This window comes from Callionymus lyra, chromosome 6, assembly GCF_982586985.1.
Source record: "Callionymus lyra chromosome 6, fCalLyr1.hap1.1, whole genome shotgun sequence".
Taxonomy (NCBI): domain Eukaryota; kingdom Metazoa; phylum Chordata; class Actinopteri; order Syngnathiformes; family Callionymidae; genus Callionymus; species Callionymus lyra.
Window position 1 is genome coordinate 13,966,433 of NC_141823.1, and position 22,234 is coordinate 13,988,666.

The 22,234-nt window shown below is 37.3% G+C and overlaps 1 protein-coding gene across 2 annotated transcripts in view; it reads right to left on the minus strand.

The window, feature by feature from the left end:
* dagla (diacylglycerol lipase, alpha) overlaps positions 1-21,156 on the minus strand; it is a 34,328-nt gene extending 13,172 nt beyond the window's left edge. The window contains exons 1-12 of one of the 2 annotated variants that reach the window (XM_087793763.1): positions 20,878-21,156; positions 20,625-20,787; positions 6,483-6,584; positions 6,175-6,386; positions 4,184-4,285; positions 3,974-4,112; positions 3,808-3,895; positions 2,914-3,048; positions 2,758-2,835; positions 2,092-2,216; positions 1,729-1,879; positions 691-774 (exon numbers count right to left, since the gene is read on the minus strand). In XM_087793763.1, coding sequence (XP_087649889.1) covers positions 691-774; positions 1,729-1,879; positions 2,092-2,216; positions 2,758-2,835; positions 2,914-3,048; positions 3,808-3,895; positions 3,974-4,112; positions 4,184-4,285; positions 6,175-6,386; positions 6,483-6,577 — 1,209 coding nt within the window. In that variant the 5' untranslated portion in view covers positions 6,578-6,584; positions 20,625-20,787; positions 20,878-21,156. Of the gene's footprint in view, positions 1-690; positions 775-1,728; positions 1,880-2,091; positions 2,217-2,757; positions 2,836-2,913; positions 3,049-3,807; positions 3,896-3,973; positions 4,113-4,183; positions 4,286-6,174; positions 6,387-6,482; positions 6,585-20,624 lie in introns of both variants that reach the window. The other variant, XM_087793764.1, reaches the window with a different exon arrangement.
* Between the last annotated feature and the right edge of the window lie 1,078 nt (positions 21,157-22,234).

The window sequence follows — 22,234 nt, forward strand, 5'->3', positions numbered from 1 at the left end:
ATTTATGAATACCATTATTAACAAAAATCAACTTAAAGAATGTTTTAACAAATAGCTAAACATGACAACAGATCTTTATTTGTTGTTAAACAAATCACAAAAAAAATCCATCTACAAAAATCTTTACTACATTTTTTTATTTTACACCCAGCTATGGAATAGGGAATAGAAAGGAATGTAGTTATCATTGTCTTTTTTAATGATTTAGTCACTTATTATTGTTTGTTGTTGAGTTTTATTTATTTAATATTGTTAATATTTATTTTATTCTTGTTATTGGATGATAATCATAAAGGGATTGTGTACGAACTACTCCTTGTTCCTTGTCCTTTGTTAAACAATTTTAATGCATATGTCATACATGCCTGTTATTTATTTAGTGTTTTTAAACTAATAAAGATATTTGAAATTAAACAAAAGAAAAGTAATGTATGGCGTTGTTACCTAAATCAACTTAAAGAATGTTTAACAAATAACTAAAAATGTTTAGAGATAAAACATTTATACATGTTAAAAACAAATAATGCAGAAAATAATGATCTTATCGATTCATATATAGAATAAAATCACTCAGCAGAGTTTAAACCATTGATTCAGATCATTGCTCGTCTCCTGTTGCTGGGAAATCACAGTCTTTATAGTTTACACCTGATTGACGTGAGCAAATAGCTAGAAAACGCTGATATTTACCTTGGGCGATAATGTTCCTCTGATGCTGATGACGACCTTCTTTTTTTCGTGATCCACGGCCACGAAGAAGGGAGTCTCATAAACCTGAATGAAGGAGCATACAGAGGGTTGAGGCGTCTGGATCGGGTCCAAGGTGGAGAGTGTTTGTTTAGGGAGACGATAAACAAAGAGTGGGTTGAAGGGACGATTCTAAATGACAGTCGGAGTGGTTGTAAAAGATGACGCGTGATTATAAAGTAGCCAGACATTGATAGAGTAGAGTAGGGGAGTCGAACTCAAAAGGTTATTTTACCAGGAAGAATGAGTCGGATTGTGATATAGTCCAACTATTCTTGGAGGCTCTACATATATAAATGATCCCTATGTTTCTCCTTCTTCATCAAAATCATCAAATACATTCTTTCAACATAAGTTTTATTCTTTATGAAGTCGCTGTATAATTGTTGACATTCATAATAAGGGTTTAGGAAGGTATTGATACACTTGAATATTGTGATATATTTGTTCACGATACAGAATAGATAGTTAGCACTGGAGTGATTTTTAAACGTAATTATTTTAATTTTTGGATTTCAAATCTTTTTTCTTTTTTTTTTTAAAATCATAGTTATTTTATGTTTTTTTTCCCAATCAAAAGCAATTATTGCCTCCTCTGCAGCTGAGGGAACAATGAAATCCTGCAAGATCTCGGCGACAACTGAGGACGAGAGGATACAGTCGTCTCCAGTAGCTTTTAAAGCAGATGTTAGGACATATATTCTGTTTTCAAAAAAATTACGATTTTGTCACAATTCTACAAATATAGCGTTGTTCCTAAAGTATTGCAATATATTGTATCGTTGCCCTTGTATCGTGATACGTATTGTATCGCCAGATTCTTAACAATACACACGCCTAATTCAAAACCTATATTCCTTAGCTTTCCTTCATTTTTTTAAAGGAGTTAGACACGTGGATTTGACATTAAATTCTCAGGAGATCCACAAGGATGGACTTCGTATTTTTCATTTCTGTATGCATGTGGAGGGGTTCACTCACGGCGTCGTGGCAGGACGTGTAGACAATGTGAACTTGCTTGAGGTCCCTGTCCAGGAAGTGTCTGCGTATGGCCAGAACATTGCAGCCACAACAGTTGTCCTCCTCCACCGTCACGGACATGGACAGCCGAGAGCCAGACACTGACGTGCAGCTGTGAAGAAAAACAGGATGTGCTCACGAGCGAGGCAGGTACAGCTGTCGGCAGAAGGAACTTTGTTTGTGTTTGTGTATCACTCCGCCGGTGTTGTGACTAATGTGGCCCTGAGCTGATTGCCACTTGGCATGCATTAATGTATAGTCAATGAAATGGATATCGCAGGAGATCGTGAGACTCGAGAGCCAAGAGCATGACTCGGTGCTTACGGGCAGGAGCTGGCGAGGCGGCACAGCCCACAGGCGGGCTTCCTCATCAGGTACATGGGCCAACCGTACGCAGCCAGAGCGAAGAGCATGTAGTAACACACGTCTTTGTACATGGCCATCTCAGTCTGGGAGGAAACAAAGTTCATGTGAAAGAGTGAAAGTGTTATCGCGACGCCGTTAATAAGTACATTTTATAGCTGATTAACATTTATCACAAGTCATACTGAGGCCATAATACATGGTTATACATCAGCAATAAAACTGTCAACTGCAAATTTTCCCTTTCCCTTAAAACTGCACGTCTTTGCTTATGATTTAAAGTGATTGTTCACCCAAAATTTAGTACAATTTTCAGAGAAATCTGTGGCTTTTTGGAGTTAAAATTTTTGACTTTTTTTTTATTACAACTTCTCTTTATTTGAAAAGGGACAATTATAGACAAGCATGTTTTTAAGTAGAAGAAAAGAAGCACCTTTCATGACAGTCACATGGACATACGTTTTTTGCAGATAACTACTCAAAAAGAACATGAAGATTCTCCAACATTTAGTCCACAAGAGAGTCAGTAGAAAATAAAATGTAAAATGTTGAACTATCCCTTTAAGGTTCTGCCCTTTTTCATTTTATAAAATAACAATTTTAATCAGAAATTATGTCGGTACTTACAGAGTTCTTAAGGTCCAGGTATCTTGTGTTGCGAGTGACAGGCATCCCAGATAAGAAGGCTAAAATATCATTGTTTGCCTTTTATGGAGAAAGGAAAGAGAATGTCAAGACTTCTACATGCAAAATGTAAAAAGAAAAACAATTCAATGTTCAAACCTGGTCCAGAATAGCAGTTCTTTTGGACCTCTGTCTCTGCCGCAGCAGCACCAAGCCAGCAATGATATCACTAGGCACAATGTCCAGGTCTCTGAAGAACTCGGCGAAAAGGCTGGCAACTTCTGAATACGCATCCTGGACAATTGGACAAACTTCATTCACCCAGCATGGCCACGTTTGCTCTGATTCCAACTGCCAATAATACATTCCCACCCAAACAACCCAAGTCCCTTTTTTTACACTGTTCAAAATCTCAATCTTCAGGATACAGACATCGCTACAAGTCTTCTCCCTTTCCTGTGTTTACTGCTGACACTACAACATTTCAATCTTTAAATTAAATTGTAAAAAAAAAGAAAGAGTTTAAACTTAATAAAACCATTTCCATGAAGACAAGAAAAAGTAAAGCAAGGATGCAACTAACTGCTATCAAGATGTAGTTTTCTCTGAACCATCAAACAACAACACAACAGCCAAGAAAGAAAAATTAACAATGAGAATTATACTGGCAAGTTTGCCTGAACATTTCTTTCAATAATTCAAGCCTTTCCCTTTACTAGCCCTGAGTCATGTTCTGCACAATCACTGGGATGCGTCATGATAGTTCTCAGAGCTCCACCTCGTCTTAAAAATATGATTTAAATATTTACGATCTAGTCCAGAGAGACGTATATCATCATATTCATACCATTAAACATTTAGAAAATGAGCAATAAAGTTAAGTCAATTACACCGTAATACAGGGACATCATTGACAAATAATGATTCATATCCTGTTAAATCTTTTCCTGCGTCATCAAGTTTTTGGCTCACAAAAATCACTTGACGCCTTTTTTTTTTTTTTAGCCCCAGGCAGAATATTTGAGTGTAAAGTGAAAGTCGACGGTGACTCACGGACTGAGTATCCTGGGCTCTGGTGCAGCACATGAAGAACTTGAGTCTCCTGCTCCAGCTGCTGGCTTGTCCTTCCTCTAGTCTGTGTCTGTGGAATCATCAAGAAAACTATTAGATTTATTTTAACCGTTTCGTCACTTCATAGGCAGGAGCCGCTCGTCTTCACCTCAGAGTGTAGGTGGTCAAGTTCCTCTGCCGTCGCCGCGTGGCTTTCAGTTTGACGAAGGTGCGTCCGGTCGGATCGAAGGTGCACATGAGTGTGATGCAGACACTGAGGATCACTAGCCAGTTGCAGGCAACGATTCCTGCCGAATGAAAGCGTACGGACATTAGCATCCCAGTAGAAGCTGAATGTGTTTTTTTTACTCCGACTCACCCAGAGCCAGGTTCTTGGCAGTGACATCAGAGCAGGGCTGGTAGTACTGCATGAGCCAGACGATTCCCACCACAGCGTAGACGAACTCCACCAAGAGGATGGCTGCATGGAGAGAGGATCGTAGATGAGAAGCAAATCATGGAAAATAGAATTGACAGATAACATTAATCTTAAGTATATGGGACGGAATTCTTGTTTTTCATTTTCATGTCTTAACAAGAAGGATCTGTCTCGCCTGCAGTTGATTCAGAACTCTGCAGCGAGAATTCTAACCCGCTCATGTAGAAGAACTCACATTTTTCCGATCCTTAAAACTCTTCACTGGCTTCCAGTTTCTTTCAGGATCAACTTTCAAATTCTGGTTCTTACTTTCAGAGCTATTCATGGTCAGGCTCGTCCTTACATCACTGATCTGATCCAGCCTTACACCCCAGCTCGGGCTCTGAGGTCTGTGGATCAGAATCTACTGATGGTTCCACGCACACAATTTAGGACCAGAGGAGAGAAATCTTTTCAGGCTGTTCCTCCTAAGCTTTGGAACAATCTTCCTCTCTCTTTGCGCTTGATGGATCTACTGACTCCTTTAAGAAACATCTTAAGACGTTTCTATTTGTTCAGGCTTTTCCTTGGTTTTCTGGAACTCCTGTTGTGTTATCACTTTTATCTTGACCTCTAAAGTATATACTTTATTGAATATTGTTTTGATTGTTTAAGTGCTTTGTGACCCTGGTCTGGAAAAGCAAGTCAGTAAAACAGTCAACAGTTCATGGGTCATGGACTTGTACTTTGATTCTTGAATTCAGTATCTTAATCATCTTTAGAGAAGGAGGACAAACACAAACCCTTCCATCAAATTATTTACATTCAACAATACTTTAACTTTCATATTAAGTGTTTGAACAATTGTTGAAGTTCACAATCTCTGTTCCTCATTTTATCTGAAACACTGGCACATTTAGGACAAAATATCGACATTGAAGTTTGACATGACGTGATCTAACCAGTACTTTTGACATGTCACTTTCTACATTTTAAGATAGACGTACAACAAGATCTTCTGACCTCTACGTCCTAATTTTCCACATCCAAGAAGTGCTTGTCTACGTTTAGCAAAAACACTAAAGAAATGATTGTAAATAAATCTTCTGGAAACTTTAACAGTGAGACAGTAAACAGATTATTCAATTTGTGTGTTCTGAATTATAATCTATCTCCAACGTTTCAATTGACACTGTTACCGCTCGCTTCTACATTGTGCCTTGTGACGCTAATGCCTCCTGCCTTGGAGCTCATTGATCTTAATTTATATTTAGAAATCAGAGGATATTGATACAAAAATGTAAGCAAAATGATGGATAAAAATATATATATAATTGTATATTAGACAATTTGTATTACTTGTTTTATCTTACGTTTTTTACTGTACAATTTGGTTTTATTTTATCTTTGCTTTCTCGTTTACCTTTCTTTTAACCCTTGTATTAACCAAGGGTCAAGGTGACCAGAAGGCAATTAATAAAAATAAAAAAAAGGTAATTATTTTATACCTTGTGTTGCCTTTAGGTCAAGGTGAACGACCTCCACTGCATATTTATGGAAGCCAGGGAGGTCATTCACCTTGACCCTCAAGCAACACAAAGGATAAAACAATTACATTTGTTTTTGGGCCTCCGGGTCACCATGACCCTGAGATATGACAAGGGTAAAGACATTTTTACAAATACATTTTTTTGTATTGTTTTGGCTCCAGTTATTTCCTTATAATATAAATGTTTGAGGGTTGACAGATAAAATTTGACTCAAAACACAAAAAATTAGTCTGTGTGCCATCATTTAATTTGTAGCTCTGATCGTGTACTCGCAGTTCTCACCAGCTCTGTAATTGCAAATGTCATATTTGGTCTTTACAACTCACTGGAAGACATTCTTAGACAAATACATCTGTCAAATGCTTGACACATTTCTGCTTCTGCTGCGACCGTCCTTCTTACCCAGACGGATGTAGATGACGTACTGCACAGCTTCCCTGGGCTGCGTGTACAGAATGCTGCCTCTCATGCTCAACCACATGATGGCGCTCTCACAGATCAGGCAGCTGACCAGGATGCCCAAGTACCCTCGCCCATGTTCCACCAGAGTCACGGAGCACGACTGCCCCGGCCCGTAGGGGATGCCGAACAGAACCACAGACAGCACCACGAACCTGGACGCCATAAAATCAGAGAATAAAGAAGAGAGAGGCTTGAAATGACTTCACCAAAATATATATATACATCTTGTTTATGAGCGGATGACTCACCAGATGCAGTGCAGCAGGAAAAGAAAGAGAGCGGGCAGCACCAGGTCATCAGTGCCGACTGACCAGCGCCGCCGAAACATCACCATTCCAGGCATCACTGCCCTATAGGAGACAAAAGACATTCAGGTTCAAGGTTTTACCAGTTTCTTTTCAAATGTAATGTTTAAAGACTTGAAACACTTCAGGTTTTAACACTACCTTGGACAAAAAAACTGTTAAATTACATTCTCAACATACATTTTTTTCCTTCATCACTATTAAAAATGTTTTTATTTTTACTAGGATTGGCAAGAATCTGGCGATACGATACGTATCACGATACAGTGGAAACTATACTTTATTTTTTGTGATACCGTAGGATATTTTTGTTGTATCGTCGAGTACTTGACTCTGGTGTTGCAGAATTTACAGACCACATGACTCTTGACGAAGTCGTAACTGATTTCATTTGTTTAAAAATCAGCTTTAAAAACTGAAATTGCATGTATCCTCTCGTCCTTAGCCACCGCAGGCATCTCCCGAGATTTCATTGTTCCTTTAGCTGCTGCAAGTGTGAAACACAAAAATAAACAAACGCTGCAAATATTTTTAGGTTAATGGTCAAAATTTGTTTTAATCGAATCACTGTATCATATACATAATCAACTCAAATATAAACCATTAAATAACAAATGAAGTACGATTTGAAAGCCAAACAATATTTTTATAAACTGAATGGATACAGTGCCATTAAATATCTATACGGTTTGTGCAAAAATGTTGCGATGTTCAAGTGTACCAATATTTTCTCACAATCCTTAAAACTCAACAACTCATGGCTCTTTCCTTATGATATACCCAAAGGCTACTAGTCACTCAAGGGGCCAACAAAGCTACAGTTGAAATCTGAATTTATGAATCTTAGTCCTGGCACTGCAAGGTTGAGGTCACTGCTGGTGTGAACCACTGAAGATGTGGAGACCTTGGACGGATCAATCCATCATGGGGTTTTCACAGAGAGCAAGAGGTCAAATAGACACAAGTGAATGAATCGAACGATCAATAGGTGAATTTAAATTATAGCTTAAATCTAATCAATTGACAAAGAGAGAAAGATGTGAAGTACCAATGCTTTTAAAAACACAAGGCATTGAGCGAGTAGTGTTGTAAAGAAGATCATTTTGTCATAAAAAATTTCAAGTTAAAAAGAGGTTTTTAAGAGAAAAATTGTGGAGGAAAACTGTAGGCAGTGCAGCCATAGAGAGGCTGATGCAGCCTTTATGAAGAGCTGCTCCTGCAGAGCTGTTGAAGGCCTGAGGGAAGATTTCTGACTATATATAGAAGGTAAAGAAATATGGAGAAAATGCGGCAACAATAGCACGTCAACAAATTTCCTTCCTGCCGACTGCCAACAGCTTCCAAACTACAGTAACCTCAATTACTTCGCTCCACTCACAGGGTTCAACTCGGAAATTGCCTTCAACCAAAAGTGAACAAAAGGGTGAAGTGCAGTTACATAATTTACAAAAAACTCAAAAAGAAGAAGAAACCTTTACCACACATGGTTCATCCTCACTACACTTCTGCTCACTGACACTGAGCATGTTTCCTGTCGCCTTAAGCAGGAATACAAGGCTTTGTTGGCATTAATGACAAATATTTCGGTTCAGTGCGAGGCTAAATATAAAGATTAGGCTTCGCCCATCTGTGCAAGACGTTTCCTATTCAGATGCATCTAATCCTGGAGGCGCGTTACAAATATGGAGGAGGGAAGCACATTATCCTGAACATAAGATGATTTTAGGTTCCTCGGTTTAAAGACAGCCGGTGAGTATACAGATGTGACACACACTCCAGTCATTCGCTTTCAAATATACTGTGTAATAAACATATATTATTGCAACGTTCCAGACGGATAACCTTTATTTAAACAGTGTGGATGTGACTTTAGTGTAAAAAAACAAATCCAAACAACAACACGTCACATACTGTACACACAGATGTTTGTCAATAAGACATGGTGTGTTGACAAAGGAACGGTTACATAGTGTACTAGAACAATTTTTCAGAGACTGGGATACAGACCAAAGCAAACCCTTTTCACGTTCCAAATTGATTCTCTTCCTATTAAACTGATATAAAACCAAATAATGAAAAAAGAAAATCTAAAAAGAAAACTAATCATGCATTCACATATGAACCTGAAGAAAATGATTGTGATCAAAATGTATCTTGGATGATAACGTAATGAAGTGACTCAGATAAGGTTTTTATTCAGATTGAAACTAAACATCTATTTTTAGTGAAAACAATGGCTGAGTAAACAAAAAAAAAGAGGAAACACTAGACTTGTTAAGACTTCTGTGTAATTCGATCAGAGGTTATCAGCCAAAAAAAACATTTTTATTATTTTGGGACGTTCAAAGAGTAGTTAAAGTGTCAAGTATTTTATAATCTGCAGGAATTAAGCCAGGTTACAATATAATCAACAAAAACTAACATCACATTATTTGGAATTGGGAGTCTAACGGTGGTTCCAATGATTTTAGTATAAATACTTTGTTTTGTATTTCTTATGTAAAATCCTTTATTAATGTTTAATATGTACAAGTACAAGTTTATTTCAAGTTTTCGTCCACCAGTCACTAGGAAAACACTTCAGGGTGTATACTTCAGGGGATTTACAGTAAACACTCGTTGGCTGCAAGAGACTCAAGGGGTTCTTTACTTTCTTCTTCTTCAATTTACTGAACTCTTATGAACCTTTTACCTTTGCTCCTTTTGCTGCGGCAAGTTTTCTTCTTGTAGCAACGTCTGACTAATCACCCACAAGATCTCATGAGCGAAAAGTTAAAATAAACTTCAAGTAAGCAAAAACTCAAATTGTACATGTTAAAGAAAACAGAAATACAAAATTATGGATTTAATCAAAAATGATAAGAACCACAGTTAAAGGGAGTATTAAAACAAAAAGTTTTGAGGATAAAAGGTAAGGTAAGGTAAAACTTTATTGATATAAAAACATAAATTTAGAGCATTATCACAAAAACGTCTTTCCTTCCTTGATCGATTAACCATGTTAGAACCATCCATGTTTTGAGAATATTGAGAAAAATTAAAAACAAATTCCCAACCCAATGACCCTTGTACATTTATTCTCTCCACATTGGGGAAATGAGAGTATGACCAACGCAATTACAATCTTTCTGATCTGCAACTCATTTGGTCTCTGAAGGTCACGGAGGAAGTACAAGCAGCAGGAAATACAATTTGCATAAAACAGTGTATCATTCAACAGCTCACACCGTGACAAAGCATGCTACAGTGTGTATCCCTGTTCAAAAGGTCAGAATCTACGACAACTCAAGGACTATTAAATGAAGGTGAACGATTTGTAGGCGAGAGAACCCAATCCCCATCAACACCCTTGGGTCCCAATGACAGTTAAACACAGCAAATAATGACAGGAAGGAAAAGCATTTTAAATTCATTTGAATGATATTAGTTTAATGTTTTACAGATCACCATTATTGTTACATTCCTGTCGTTTATGCTGATGCTCTTGAAAGGAATGAAACTTTCCAGGGAGGTTTTAATCTGGAGCATTATAGGTCGACGCCTTTAAATCTTACCAGGAAGGAGGAACAGGAGGTTTGATTCTAATCTTTGTTTGCTGTGTCTATGTTTTACCCTCCTCCCATCTTCATCTTTTTTTCCAAACAAGTACCTACTTGTTGTTTTATTTATAAATGTTTTTAAATAGTAGATAAAAATCTTTTTGCATTTTTTTGACACTGTCACAGTGTATATTATAAGATCTTAATGTTCTATATATTGATTCTGGTTGAACTGATGAAACATTTTTCTGGGTGTGGCTAATTTGACTTTAGAAATACGGTTTATATTTGTAAAAATAAATACAAAACATAAAAAACACCCGCTTGTATAGTACAAAGAGAAAATAAGCCATAAAATGCAGCACATTTTTTGGCTTTTTCTAGTTATTATAATATAGTCTGAACTATTGCTTAAACCAACATCTGCTAGAGAAAAATCTTAATTTGTGTTTTTACTAGAGCTAGAATTACATGGCAAACCGAGTTTATTAGAGTTGAAATGTTTACTCACAAATGTTAAAATAAATTCTCAGCTTTAGACTTCTTTATTATTTATATTTATAGTAGCTCCAGGTGATGTCATGAGACAGAAATAGACGTATTCTTAGCTCAAATTCCTTTCATGAGTTCGCCTGCCTCTGCGAGCGACACCACTCTACAGCACATTGGACGTAAAAACACATCTCAGTCTTTATAAGTCTTTATATTTCATTCCTTCAGTGTCACAAGAGATGCAGTAGAAAGTGTTTTTTTATAAAGAAATAAGAGAGTCGATCAGTATTTACGACACCATGATGGCCGTGGCGTTTTCTAACACGGACCATCAGTACCAGAACACGCCTCCGTGAAGCTCCTCAATCCATCCTTCACAGGACCAGAACACACATGTGGCCGACACCAACACAAACACCACGAGTAAAGTCGTTAAATACGGAGTTCAACGGTGGCCGTGGAGTCGCAATAATTCACAACTTGAAGCTATTTAACAGAGAGCTATGCAAACAGTGACGATGACCTACTTTAAATATTTGATGCACAAGAGAGAGAAAGATTAAATTATCTCAGACATTAGGAGAAAAAAATAACATTTAAAGTACTACAGTGGAGGATACATTAATTCTTGAAAAGGCTATACCACAACAACAAAAAATTTAAGATGCCATTTAAAGATTAAAAGATTAATTAGCCATAAAATTTTATATGATACATGTAAAATTCATAGGAAGGATTGAAAGAGGAAAAAACAAAGCTGTAAGCCAGCCAAGAGTAAATCGTACTTATTGGAACTAAAGAATAATTAAAAATAGCCTCTGATGGAAGTAAACTATGAAAAACTTGAGCAACATTCTCAGCCTGATATTTAGTGACAGTGATTGTATCATTTAAGCAAAACAGGTTTTCAGTCTAGCGCCAAATGTTGACACCTTAAGAAATCTAATCTGCGGTTGCTTATAAATGGCCTCATTTGAAATCATTTCCAAATTAGTTTCTCAGACGAATCATTAAAAAAAATCATACGTAAGTGTGACATTCATCAATTCACAAGTTTAATCTGTGTCTGGACCGGAAACAGAGACATTCATCTGAGCTGGTGAGACGATAAAACGCACATTTGTTCGGTTATATTTGGAAATAACAGTTCACTTGCTGCCTTAAAAAAATTAATCTTAACTCGGCTTGAGCTTGATCTTCATATCAACTCTGAAAATGATATTTGAAAAGGTTTATTCTACAACATTAATCCACTTGATGTCAGGGTTTATTTAATATTTAATTACTTGCTTAAATTCTAAAATAAATAAACCCAGATTAGTGTCAAATTTTAATGGTTTGTTGTCACAACTTAATATTTAAGCAAGTTAAAAAAAAGGATTAATTGCACAAATCATTTCAAATCAAGTTGAAGTTAATAGGAATTCAACATTATTAAACAAGGCAGGATTTTTAGAGGGTGTGTGTTAAATGATGACCTACAAACTAAGTTTAATCTATACACATGTGTCAGAAATATCAGATATTCTTGAGTAAAACGTAAATTATACTTACTAAAACATGAAATGTTGAGTTCACAGTGTAAAAACATGTCAGAGCAGGCGTTAAAGAAAACTAGTAATGAGGTAAAAGGCTGATAAATATTTGTCACTAATACATTTGTCATTTCCTCCTCGAGGCACGAGTCATGCAAACTTTTTAACCCTTTCATGAAGCTAATAGATGAGTGATATGACAGCACGTGTGTGTGTGTGTGTGTGTGTGTGTGATGCTGTTGTGTTCCACAGCAACTGCGTGCCAGGCTCAGACTCGAACCCATGTGATGCGACAGACAATAGCAGGGCCTTATTTCACCTTTGTTGTCCGCATGGACAAAGACGAGCGGACACTGACTGGAGAGCTTTAAATACGCCAAGATAAAGCAGTGCGGAGCGTTTGATAAACCTCTCGTGAGTCGTACACTCAAGTCATGTGACGTCGGTCGTGTACACCACGAGTCAAGTACACTCAAACAATGAAACAGATACAAGTGCTCATCATGAACAAACATGTGGGTCACCTACCGGGCCCTTTTGTGTCCATTTCATGTGCTCGTGGAAACATCAGAATGAGACAAAGTGTATTTAAAATTGTCGTTTTGGGAATAACATTATTCGTGTAAATCTCAGAAATCAGAAATATTTAAACGCATTAAATTAAACCATATTTATTTAAAAGTTCAAATTCCAATACAATTGTATTTATTTTCATTATAAAAACATATGCATTAATTAGTAATATTGACGTTCAGCGCACTGTATTTCTAAGTAATACAGGTCATGTCTTAAATAATACAAACAATTCAACAAATGGTTTTGGTACTGTTGGCCGATCCATGTACCTTAAGTACCTGAAGAACCCATGGTTTCACAGGGAATTTTATGATACAAAACACCAAAGAATAATTTGAAGGAAGGTCATCTAATTTAGTTTTAAATGTTGTCCCTTAAACATGCTTGTGTGAATTTAAAGAGTACCATCTTAATTTATCAGCCAATTTTGTCAGATTCTGAAACATGACGTGACTAAAATAAGGCCAAATAAGTTGAAGAAATTGGGAGTTTTAAAAGGCAGTAACTTGGCAAATATTTGAGCTACAGAACTCAATTTTAGTTCAAAAACTTCCTTGGAACGAGATGAAGTAAATGATATAGTAAGAAACTTGTTAATGCACAACAGTTTTCGGCCTACTCTGGCTTTTGTGCGACCATTTTAGTGTCTTAATAAAAGTATTGTTGAAGTCCATCTATCCTACTTTAAGTACATGTACTGGATGTACAGTTTATGCCACGATATGTGTTTTATACTCTTTGACAAATACAGAATCAAGGATCTTCTGTCCAAACAAATCCCAAACCGACCTTGTATGTCATCGTCACGAGTGTTTGTAGTAGTTTGGGTGTGAGAATGTGTGCACGGGGAGGTGTGTGTGTGTTTTTGTGAAGGAGCGTGTGTGGGAAAAACTGGTTTAAATAAAGATGATAGTACTCGACAATCATCATGAGTAACTGGTTTCAGACTGACTGTCAAACATCTTTGTCGTGACAGCTCACGGAATACATTTCATTTATGATGATCAAGATCGGACCAAATACACAAAAATGAAAATGCTCGTTGATCAACAAACTACAGTAAAGTGCAAATGTTTGCAATGAGAACTTGAAGCCCTTGCGTTACCGTTATTTTTCAACATATTTTCAACGTAACCTTTAATTTCTTTGTTGAGTTCCTTACAGTTAACAAAGCTAATTCTCACGTTCGAAGTACGAGTTATGCTACTGTATCATTTCACAAATAATCCGAGAACTTTGAAGTTTGCATCCTTCCAGGTCAAATTACCGACTGAGGAACGAGAAACATGACAAATGTTCACCTTTAAATAGTATGAGAACTTGTTTACCAAGATTAAGTGACAAATTCCAATCTTTAGATGGTGGAAATAAGTGTTTTTGGGTCGCCTAGAAATGTTTGAAACAATATCAGACCATTGCAAAAGTTAAGCGTTCATCGTACATCCTGATTTTAATATGTTTTTTTGTTAGATATGAGATACTAAACTAATGGAAGATTTTCAATCCCTGCTTATCATCAAAATAGGATAATTGTCTCTAGGATATTTTCCCTTTAAAGCCAAATATTTTCTGATGCAAACCAGGTTAATCTAACGGATCTTCTTAGCACCTCATCTATGGTAGGAACTGAACGACAGTTGGACCGAATTATGCAAGAAAATCCCGTCACAGTCGCAAATCCCTCTGTTCTTGGAAAGAGTTTGTCGGTGAAGATTCTCCTCATCAGAAGTCACATGGTTACTTCTACTCCCACCGTTACTCAAGAATTTCTCACTACACCATTACCAGCATTTCCACATACCTCCTGTAAACGCTCACCTCAAACCCACACGCTCATTCAGTCACTATTCATATTTTAAGGGCATGTACGAGCATGAAAGAGAACACCGGCCTTTGCACCACTTCTCAGCGAAGAGAGAGAGAAAAAACCCTACATTCTCTCCTCCAGCCTTGCACTTCTTCTTCTCTTCCTCCTCATCTTGCTTATCCAGATTCTGGTTTTGTGTTGCTCATCTTTTTTTAGACGGGAAGCCATGTGCCACTCACTCCTACTCTCCCTCTGCCTCTTTCTCCATCTTTTTCTCCCACTGCCACCCACTCGATTCCTTTCACCACTTCCCACTCCGTTTCTCTCTCATCTCAGCTGATGCGTTCGTATTGCACACAACAAAATCATGTCGGTGTATACGTGGAGATTTCCCGTTGTTTGGGTGCGGATGCATTGGCAGCGTCGAAGTGGTTAGTGGCTCAATGTCACCGAAAATCTGCTCAGATATTCCCGCCCGCAGCAGATCGAGTGTCTAAATCATACTCCCCGATACTTGATCTGCCGCCAACTGGCCCGAGCCGGTGATCTCTGCAGCCGGAGACTGATTAGTAATCTTCCATTAATTGTGGTAAATGACAAATTGGCTGCGCTCACAGCGGTCGGTAAATGGCTGCAGCAGAATCTGGTGATTTCGGTTCTGCAGTGTATAGATTTTGTAATTCATACCTGCCTCTCTGTGCACACACCTGCCTGCAAAGCATCCAGATCAATAGTGAAGAAGAGCTCCTGATAGTCTTTTTTTCCTTTCTCTGTACTTTGGCTTTTTTGGGCCAATTCAAGTCTTGAAACTAAATCTTCTCCTCTGGCTACAAATTTTTAAGATTCTGGATTTTAAGAATGCAAGGTTTCTAGGGCTGTGTATTGATCATAGTTTTTTTTTTTTTTTTTTAATAATTCGGTACCTTTACTTCATTACCTGTAGTATAAATGTTTTGATACAAGATGGATAAGTTCAACTATAACAAAAAGAAAATGACACTACACATTTTACAAATCTTGAGTTAGGTCTTTCAGCTTTGGTAAATTTCCACTTCAAATAGTTTCTTGGAGAAAATAAATTAATAATTTCCAGTAAAAAAGAACAAATATCAAGTAACAAAACAAACAAATTCGTTTAACATTGACTGCCGTTGTCACTAATCAGTTTATCCTCCGAAAAATCCACAGATTATCAGGCTTTGGTCACGCGTGGGTATTGTTACTTGGGCCAAGAATGTTTCGATACTACTAGCGAAAGAATTTCGGTGGTTGCCACACAAAAGTAAAAATAAAAGGTTCCATACCAAATTTTTTACAAGGGTTGAATCAAGTAACATCAATCAATTCTTTTGAAATTGTGGCTGCAATACTTTGTCCTTTCACTCACAAATATAATCAATAATTTCATACCATTAAAAAAAGGAAGCCTTTTCTCTACTTCAGTTTTGGCAATTTCACAGAGTGGATGAACATTTTCTTGAACAGATTTTAATCATTTAAAAAGGGCTACATGGTTGGACAGCTGGTCCAGTGCAGCATCGTTTGTTTTTTTGGACCAAAGACAATATCTAAAGACGAATTGCAGATTAACTGAGAGAAGACTATTAAATTAGTGGAGAGCTCACAGTATAATCAATATTCTGACTGGATTAGTTTAATCTAGTGGCATTGGGTGACGTTACAAAAATGGCCTGAGATTTTACATCCATCCAAATGTGCCATGACAGCAATCCAAGAAGTGCATCTTTGGGGAAATTATCTGGGAAATATACCTTAGGTTTTACCAATGCAGCGCAGATAAACATTTAAAGAATCAATAAATCTAGGCCAGGGGTGGGCAATACAACCAGTCGATCGCGAAGCTGTTGCGAGTAGATCGCGTGATTTAATAAAATATGATATAAGAAAATAGTAAAGAGAGCTCTGATTGGCTGCTGTGCATGTCAATCAAATGGTTATTGAGCCATATGGTTGACAATTTGATTGACATGCACAGCAGCCAATCTGAGCTCCCGCCTCTTCCAGTGAATGCACGGCAAAGTTCATATGAATCGAGAATAAAAAGAGCAAAACGTGCGACAGTCATTTTACGCAATTCAGAAAAACAATATAGAATTATAAGCTTGTTTTTTTTAATAATATATCGAATAATATATCAATTTAGATTCCTGCCTGGTCACTTGTATTCCTTTTCTTGCAGTAACTTTCCATTGATCTGTTGTTGACACTAGAGTTTTGTGTTTGGTGGTGAAATGAGGAAGTAGCGTCGCATGCACATGAAGCAACATCGTACATCGAGATGGCAGGAGGCGACAGTGAAGCTAGTTCGTCACACTAAGGGACAGAGAAAATGGTCTGGTAGTCTTAAGTTAGGCGTAGAGAGCAAGTGTTCAACCAACCGAAGAGCAAAATCATTAAATATACAAGGTGTGGAAATGCAAATAAATAAGAGTCTGACTTTCATTTGAGTGGATTAATTATTTATGTAAACACAAACGAAGAAACAAAGATAAACATCAACTGCCTGCGTGACTCAAACTTATCTTCATCCAACTGTGAGCCAGTTTCTCACATTCATAGTTGGAGCGAAAACCAACCGTTGGTGAAGAGTTTTTCCAAAATTGCCAGGCACAAAAAAAAAAAAAAAATGTGATGAAGTGATCATTTGTTGTGCGACACTTCTCAGCACTGGCACCTACTGTCCAAATGTTCAACTCAGATCAACAATCCAGACGGATGCAAGGACAGTGGCGGCTCTTGACGTAAATCAACATAAAATAAAAGGAGATAGAAAAACCATAAACTCTTTTATTGGGTTGTATCGTACAAGGCAATGCAAGTTCAAATAAACAATGTGGTTTTCTCTCCAGATATAATCACACATTATCTTTAGCCACAAACTCTATAGGCTGTTCACAATGATGCGGAACTAAAGTTAGTTAACGCTCAACAAATTGAGGAACGGTGGGTGGTTTGTACTGGAGACACGTGACTCATACAGAAAGATGGATCCAGAGAATAAAATACATTTTCTGCAAATTAAATATAAGTTAACTTCCAAGATATATCTGTATATACCACAGCCAGTGTGAAACAAACTGTTTGCTTTTTCTTTTTTTTTTTAAATGTTTGATTCTAGGATTTGCATGATGGTTTTGCAAATATTTGCCTTTCATTACATGAAGACGACTCCAGACATCGGGGCTGCTTTCTATGTTAGCTTCAGCATCAACGTCCATGGCTTCAAAGCGGTTTAACCAGAATTCATTTTTAATTAAATTAAAATTGAGGTTTACATTGTTCTTCGCGTGAGAAATTGTGTCATTACTTTTTTGGTGGGTAATGTGTGACTTCCTTCATACAAGAGTGACGAGAATATGTCGATGTTTAATCACTCAAGGCATTTTCTTCTGCCAATACAAGTGATTGACATTCACACGTCCTAAAGAAACCAAAAATATTACTTGACATTCTACGTGCGAGTGTAAGAACAAGTGAAACATTCCTCTCGCCGGTGTAAAAATAATAATTGCTCTGGGTTTAAATAGTCTCCACTTCCAAAATGACTTCTAAAATAGCAACGTGGAAATAGATTAGTTATTAAAAAGCTCCAGGAAACTCTAAGAGAAGTTAATTTCCAAATCCATAATTGGATGCTTTAGATATTCGAAGAGTTGATGTGCATGTCAAAGAGGGACTTAATGGGAAAAAAACAAGTTTGATTCTCAAATTAAAAAATCCAGTTTCCAGTGTTTGCATGTCTATTAAGAGGTAAAGTAATTAAAATTGAGATGATCTGAGTAAAAACTTTAATGTTTGATTTGATTTTAATCATATTAAAATGTTTCTCCGGAATAAAATCCCAGCAAAGAATTCCTTACGGTCCTTTTCCTAAATCATTGATGATTTGTTTCTTCTTAAATTCTCATAATATTTTTCATTAAAAAAAAAAAGAAGTTGCTAGTGAATGTTGTGACGAATCATTCTTATGGTTGAGAGAAAGCATGCGGCTCTTTTGTTTCTGGATTTTCAGTCCTTTATCTGCCCGTCTTCCTCTGACTGTGTTCAGCCTTTTGAGCTACAGTCACGCATTGTTCACGACTGACATGTCATGAAGGAGGAGTGTTTCTTCGAGGAGACTCCTATAATTTAATAACCATCATTGTGACCATCAAGCTCTACCAGTTTGTTCGGTTTAGGCAAAAGTTACGATTTAATTCACAAGTTTTCAGCCGGCAGCAGAGGTCAGAGGGTGAAGTGAAAAATAAAAGAGAAGAAAAATGATCTTACATGTTGAAAAACTCATTCTTCTGGTATGTTTGTTATGCTCTGGAGCAGTTAAGAATAAAACATCCTCCCCATTTCCGATGAGTCACAGTGCTTCAACTTTCACAACACGTTCAGAAGCGGACAAATTGACCATTAAAAAGTTGAAAGGAAATGAGACATTGTTAACCGTTGCAATATTTCTTTGTGAGCACAGTAATGTGATCGTTTTTTATTCCACTACTGAGTGCTCTGAGGAGTAAAACTTAATTAAATCTCCTTTTTTGTCCTCCTGGTTGTTGTCAAGGGTTTAATTGTGTTCACAGGAACCATATAATGAGTACGACTAATACAAGTCATTCATCTGAGCGAGTAAAATCATCACCAACGAGGAGCGAACTAGCATCTGGACATCGACCAAAACAAGTAAAAAGAAAACGTTTCTAGCATTTTAAACTTCTGAGATTATGTTACGGCTACTACAAAGACACGGTTTCTTTGACCCTTGTGTTATCTTGAGTTTCTTTCACCTTCACCCAGAGGCAAGGGATACCACATACACGTTTGTTTTGAACCCGAGATAACACACGGGTTAAGTGATGATTAGATAGCAACCGTTAAAAGCCTAACCTTGTAACACAAAACACATGGAAGCAGTTGAAATTGAAAAATGTAATTTAATTTAGCAGTTTTTTTTTTTCCACCAGTTCTAGTGATATTAATTGTGTGGAAAGTGTCAATCGCTAGCTAAGCTATTCCAACGCACTTCTACAGTAGCTGAAATAAAAAAAATGTCATTGGTTCTTTGTATATTTTGAAAAATAAACCCCAAATTTGGTAACTTTCTGGTAAAACGAACCTGCACTACCTGTGCCTAACTTTGTTCTTTGTTGATATTCTGTTTATTAGTTGATTATTTATCTATTGTTGATTATTCATTTATTTAATTTTCTTTTAATGTCTTATTTAATGTCCTTTCAACTGTCTACTTCCTGTTTTGCATCGTGGGTCTGGGAGGACCACAATTTCATCTATGCTGTATGTCTTGCATACATGTATATTTGACAACAAAATAACTTAAAAATTGACATGTTTACGGCAGAAAAAAACCATTTAGTGGTTATCGAAAGAAAACAATATGAACTATATCACAAATGGAGTGCATTAGGCACCGCAGAATGGCTGCCATGGTTCTCCTTTTCTATTTATTATTTAATGTGTCATCTTATTTCATTCTTTTATTCTCTACCGACACCACAAAACATCTTATGCTTCTTTCACTGCACTGTCAATAAAAGTTGAAGAAGTCTAAATCTGATCTTGTCCTGTGCAAGGTGCTTAAAAATGACTTTTTTTTCTGCTCTTTAAAAAAAATTAAACAGTATGCTTTATTACAGTGTAATGAAAAGAACTGGGACACAAACTAAATACATTTACAAACATGCATGTGTAAAACTGGTCTGATGGCAACTTGTGCCAACCAAATATTATCATATTGACAAACTGTAATACCATGACAGGAGGTTCTCAAAAATTCTTCTTGTCTTCAGTACTGTTCAATATTTTATCCCTAAAGATTCAATTTTCTGACATACATCAACTGTACCTTAATATTCAAGAGACTTTTAAACGCAACATGGATCTTCCACCATTCAAGTTTGTTGACATGGCGTGAGCTCCTCGTTTGAATGAAAGAAAGCAGGTCGTGTCAGTGGAAATAAGCACGTTGACCATGTGGAAGTGAGGACAACAAGTAGATCAGCAGTATTGTTGTGTAAGCCTGAGGTTTAAGGACCTGAAGGTGTCCTCCTGCGGGGCCTGCACGCGGGTTTTCTGGCCTCAATTCCTGCTCGGATGTCTATCATCTCACCTGTATGTCGACGATGTCTCGCCGAGAGCCACTGCATCGGTGTCGCTCGCTCTCCCATGTCCTCCCGGACTCGCTTCTGGACCCACGGAACCGACGTGGAAAAAATTCTCGCGGGTCGATCAGAAAAACCTCTTGAGCGTCATTTCAAGTGTGAGTGAAACAGCTGTAGCTCCCCCCAAAAAAATGGAATCCGAGTGAATTCATGAGATTTTTCTTTGATTTTTAGTCACTAAAAAAAAAAATCCCCCCCAACCTTTAGGTCCGACGTCAGTGGATGGTTGGCACCAGCACCAGCACCAGCAGCTGGACGACTCCCGAATCCCGGCGAGCAACACGGAGGCGGCATTTCCCGAGAACCCGGCCCATCCCTGGGACACTTTTCCCACCCCTTTGGTCGAGGAAAAAAAATCTGGAGACCCCCGCCCCCCTTTCCGCGTTCAGAAATGGCGCTGTGATCACGCACACCTGACCCGGTTTTTCCGCCTCGGTTCATGGAAGACACTGAGATCCTGCGGAGGAAGAGCAGCCGCCGGTGGAGCTTTTTTTTTCCTTTTTTTTTTTTTTTTTGACACCAAGGAAACGAGCGAGTCGCTCAAAGAAGAACGCGTCAAGATGACTCTCGCCCCCAAACGTTTCACGCGCTAACGTTAGACACGAAACGGGTGTAGATTTGACCCCAAACTATTGATAAATAAAGTAAAGTGGCGACATTACTAACGTGATTAAACCATAATATATACTGTATGTATTCAAATAACACTATAACGCGCCAAATGTGAAACACTTGCGTATAAATGTAATAATTGATCATTTTAGTTAAATATTTTATCGTTTTTAAAATGTATAGTTCATATTTACACATTTTATATACAAACATTTTTCCTGCCTTCTAAAAGGAAGTTTTTCCTCGCCACAGCTCACTGCACAGTGTTTCGGTTCTTGCTCTTTGTTGAATTGCTGGGATCTATTTTTCCTTAATCCACTATAGTCTTACTTCAACTGTATAGTGTCTTGAGATAACTTTGTTATGATAAGACACTTTAAATAAAATTGAATTGAAATTGAATTGAAATTGAATTGAATTGAATTGAAATTAATTACTATAATTCCTCCACCATTAATAAGGAACAACAATCGTCTTTTTTTTTTATTCATATTTCATTTCTCGATCACGACTGTGCCCGACGATGCGTATCGTTTGCACGACGTCACGATTTGGATGACTATCTTGACTCTCCGTGTTCCTCTTTGGCTCGGCGTACGTTGGGCGTGGTCGAGCGTCACGTCAATAAATCAACGCATGGAAATAACTGGACTAGTGTCGAGACAGGCTCGGGTCACACGAGAAAAGTGTTTGTGATACGCATTTATTTTAACGTCGGCTGATTTAGAAAGCACAAGATTGCGTGCATTAAAAAAAAAATGGATCCAACAACTTGTGGATTGATTTAATGGCATGTGACACACGCGTACACAAACAACAACAACACAATAATATGCGGACAATTTTCAAGAATACTTGGATAAAACAAATGTAATTTTTTAGTTTGTGATCGACAATGCGTGTTGTTATTTCCCGACTGAAACTGTAAAACTAAAAAAACAAAAAT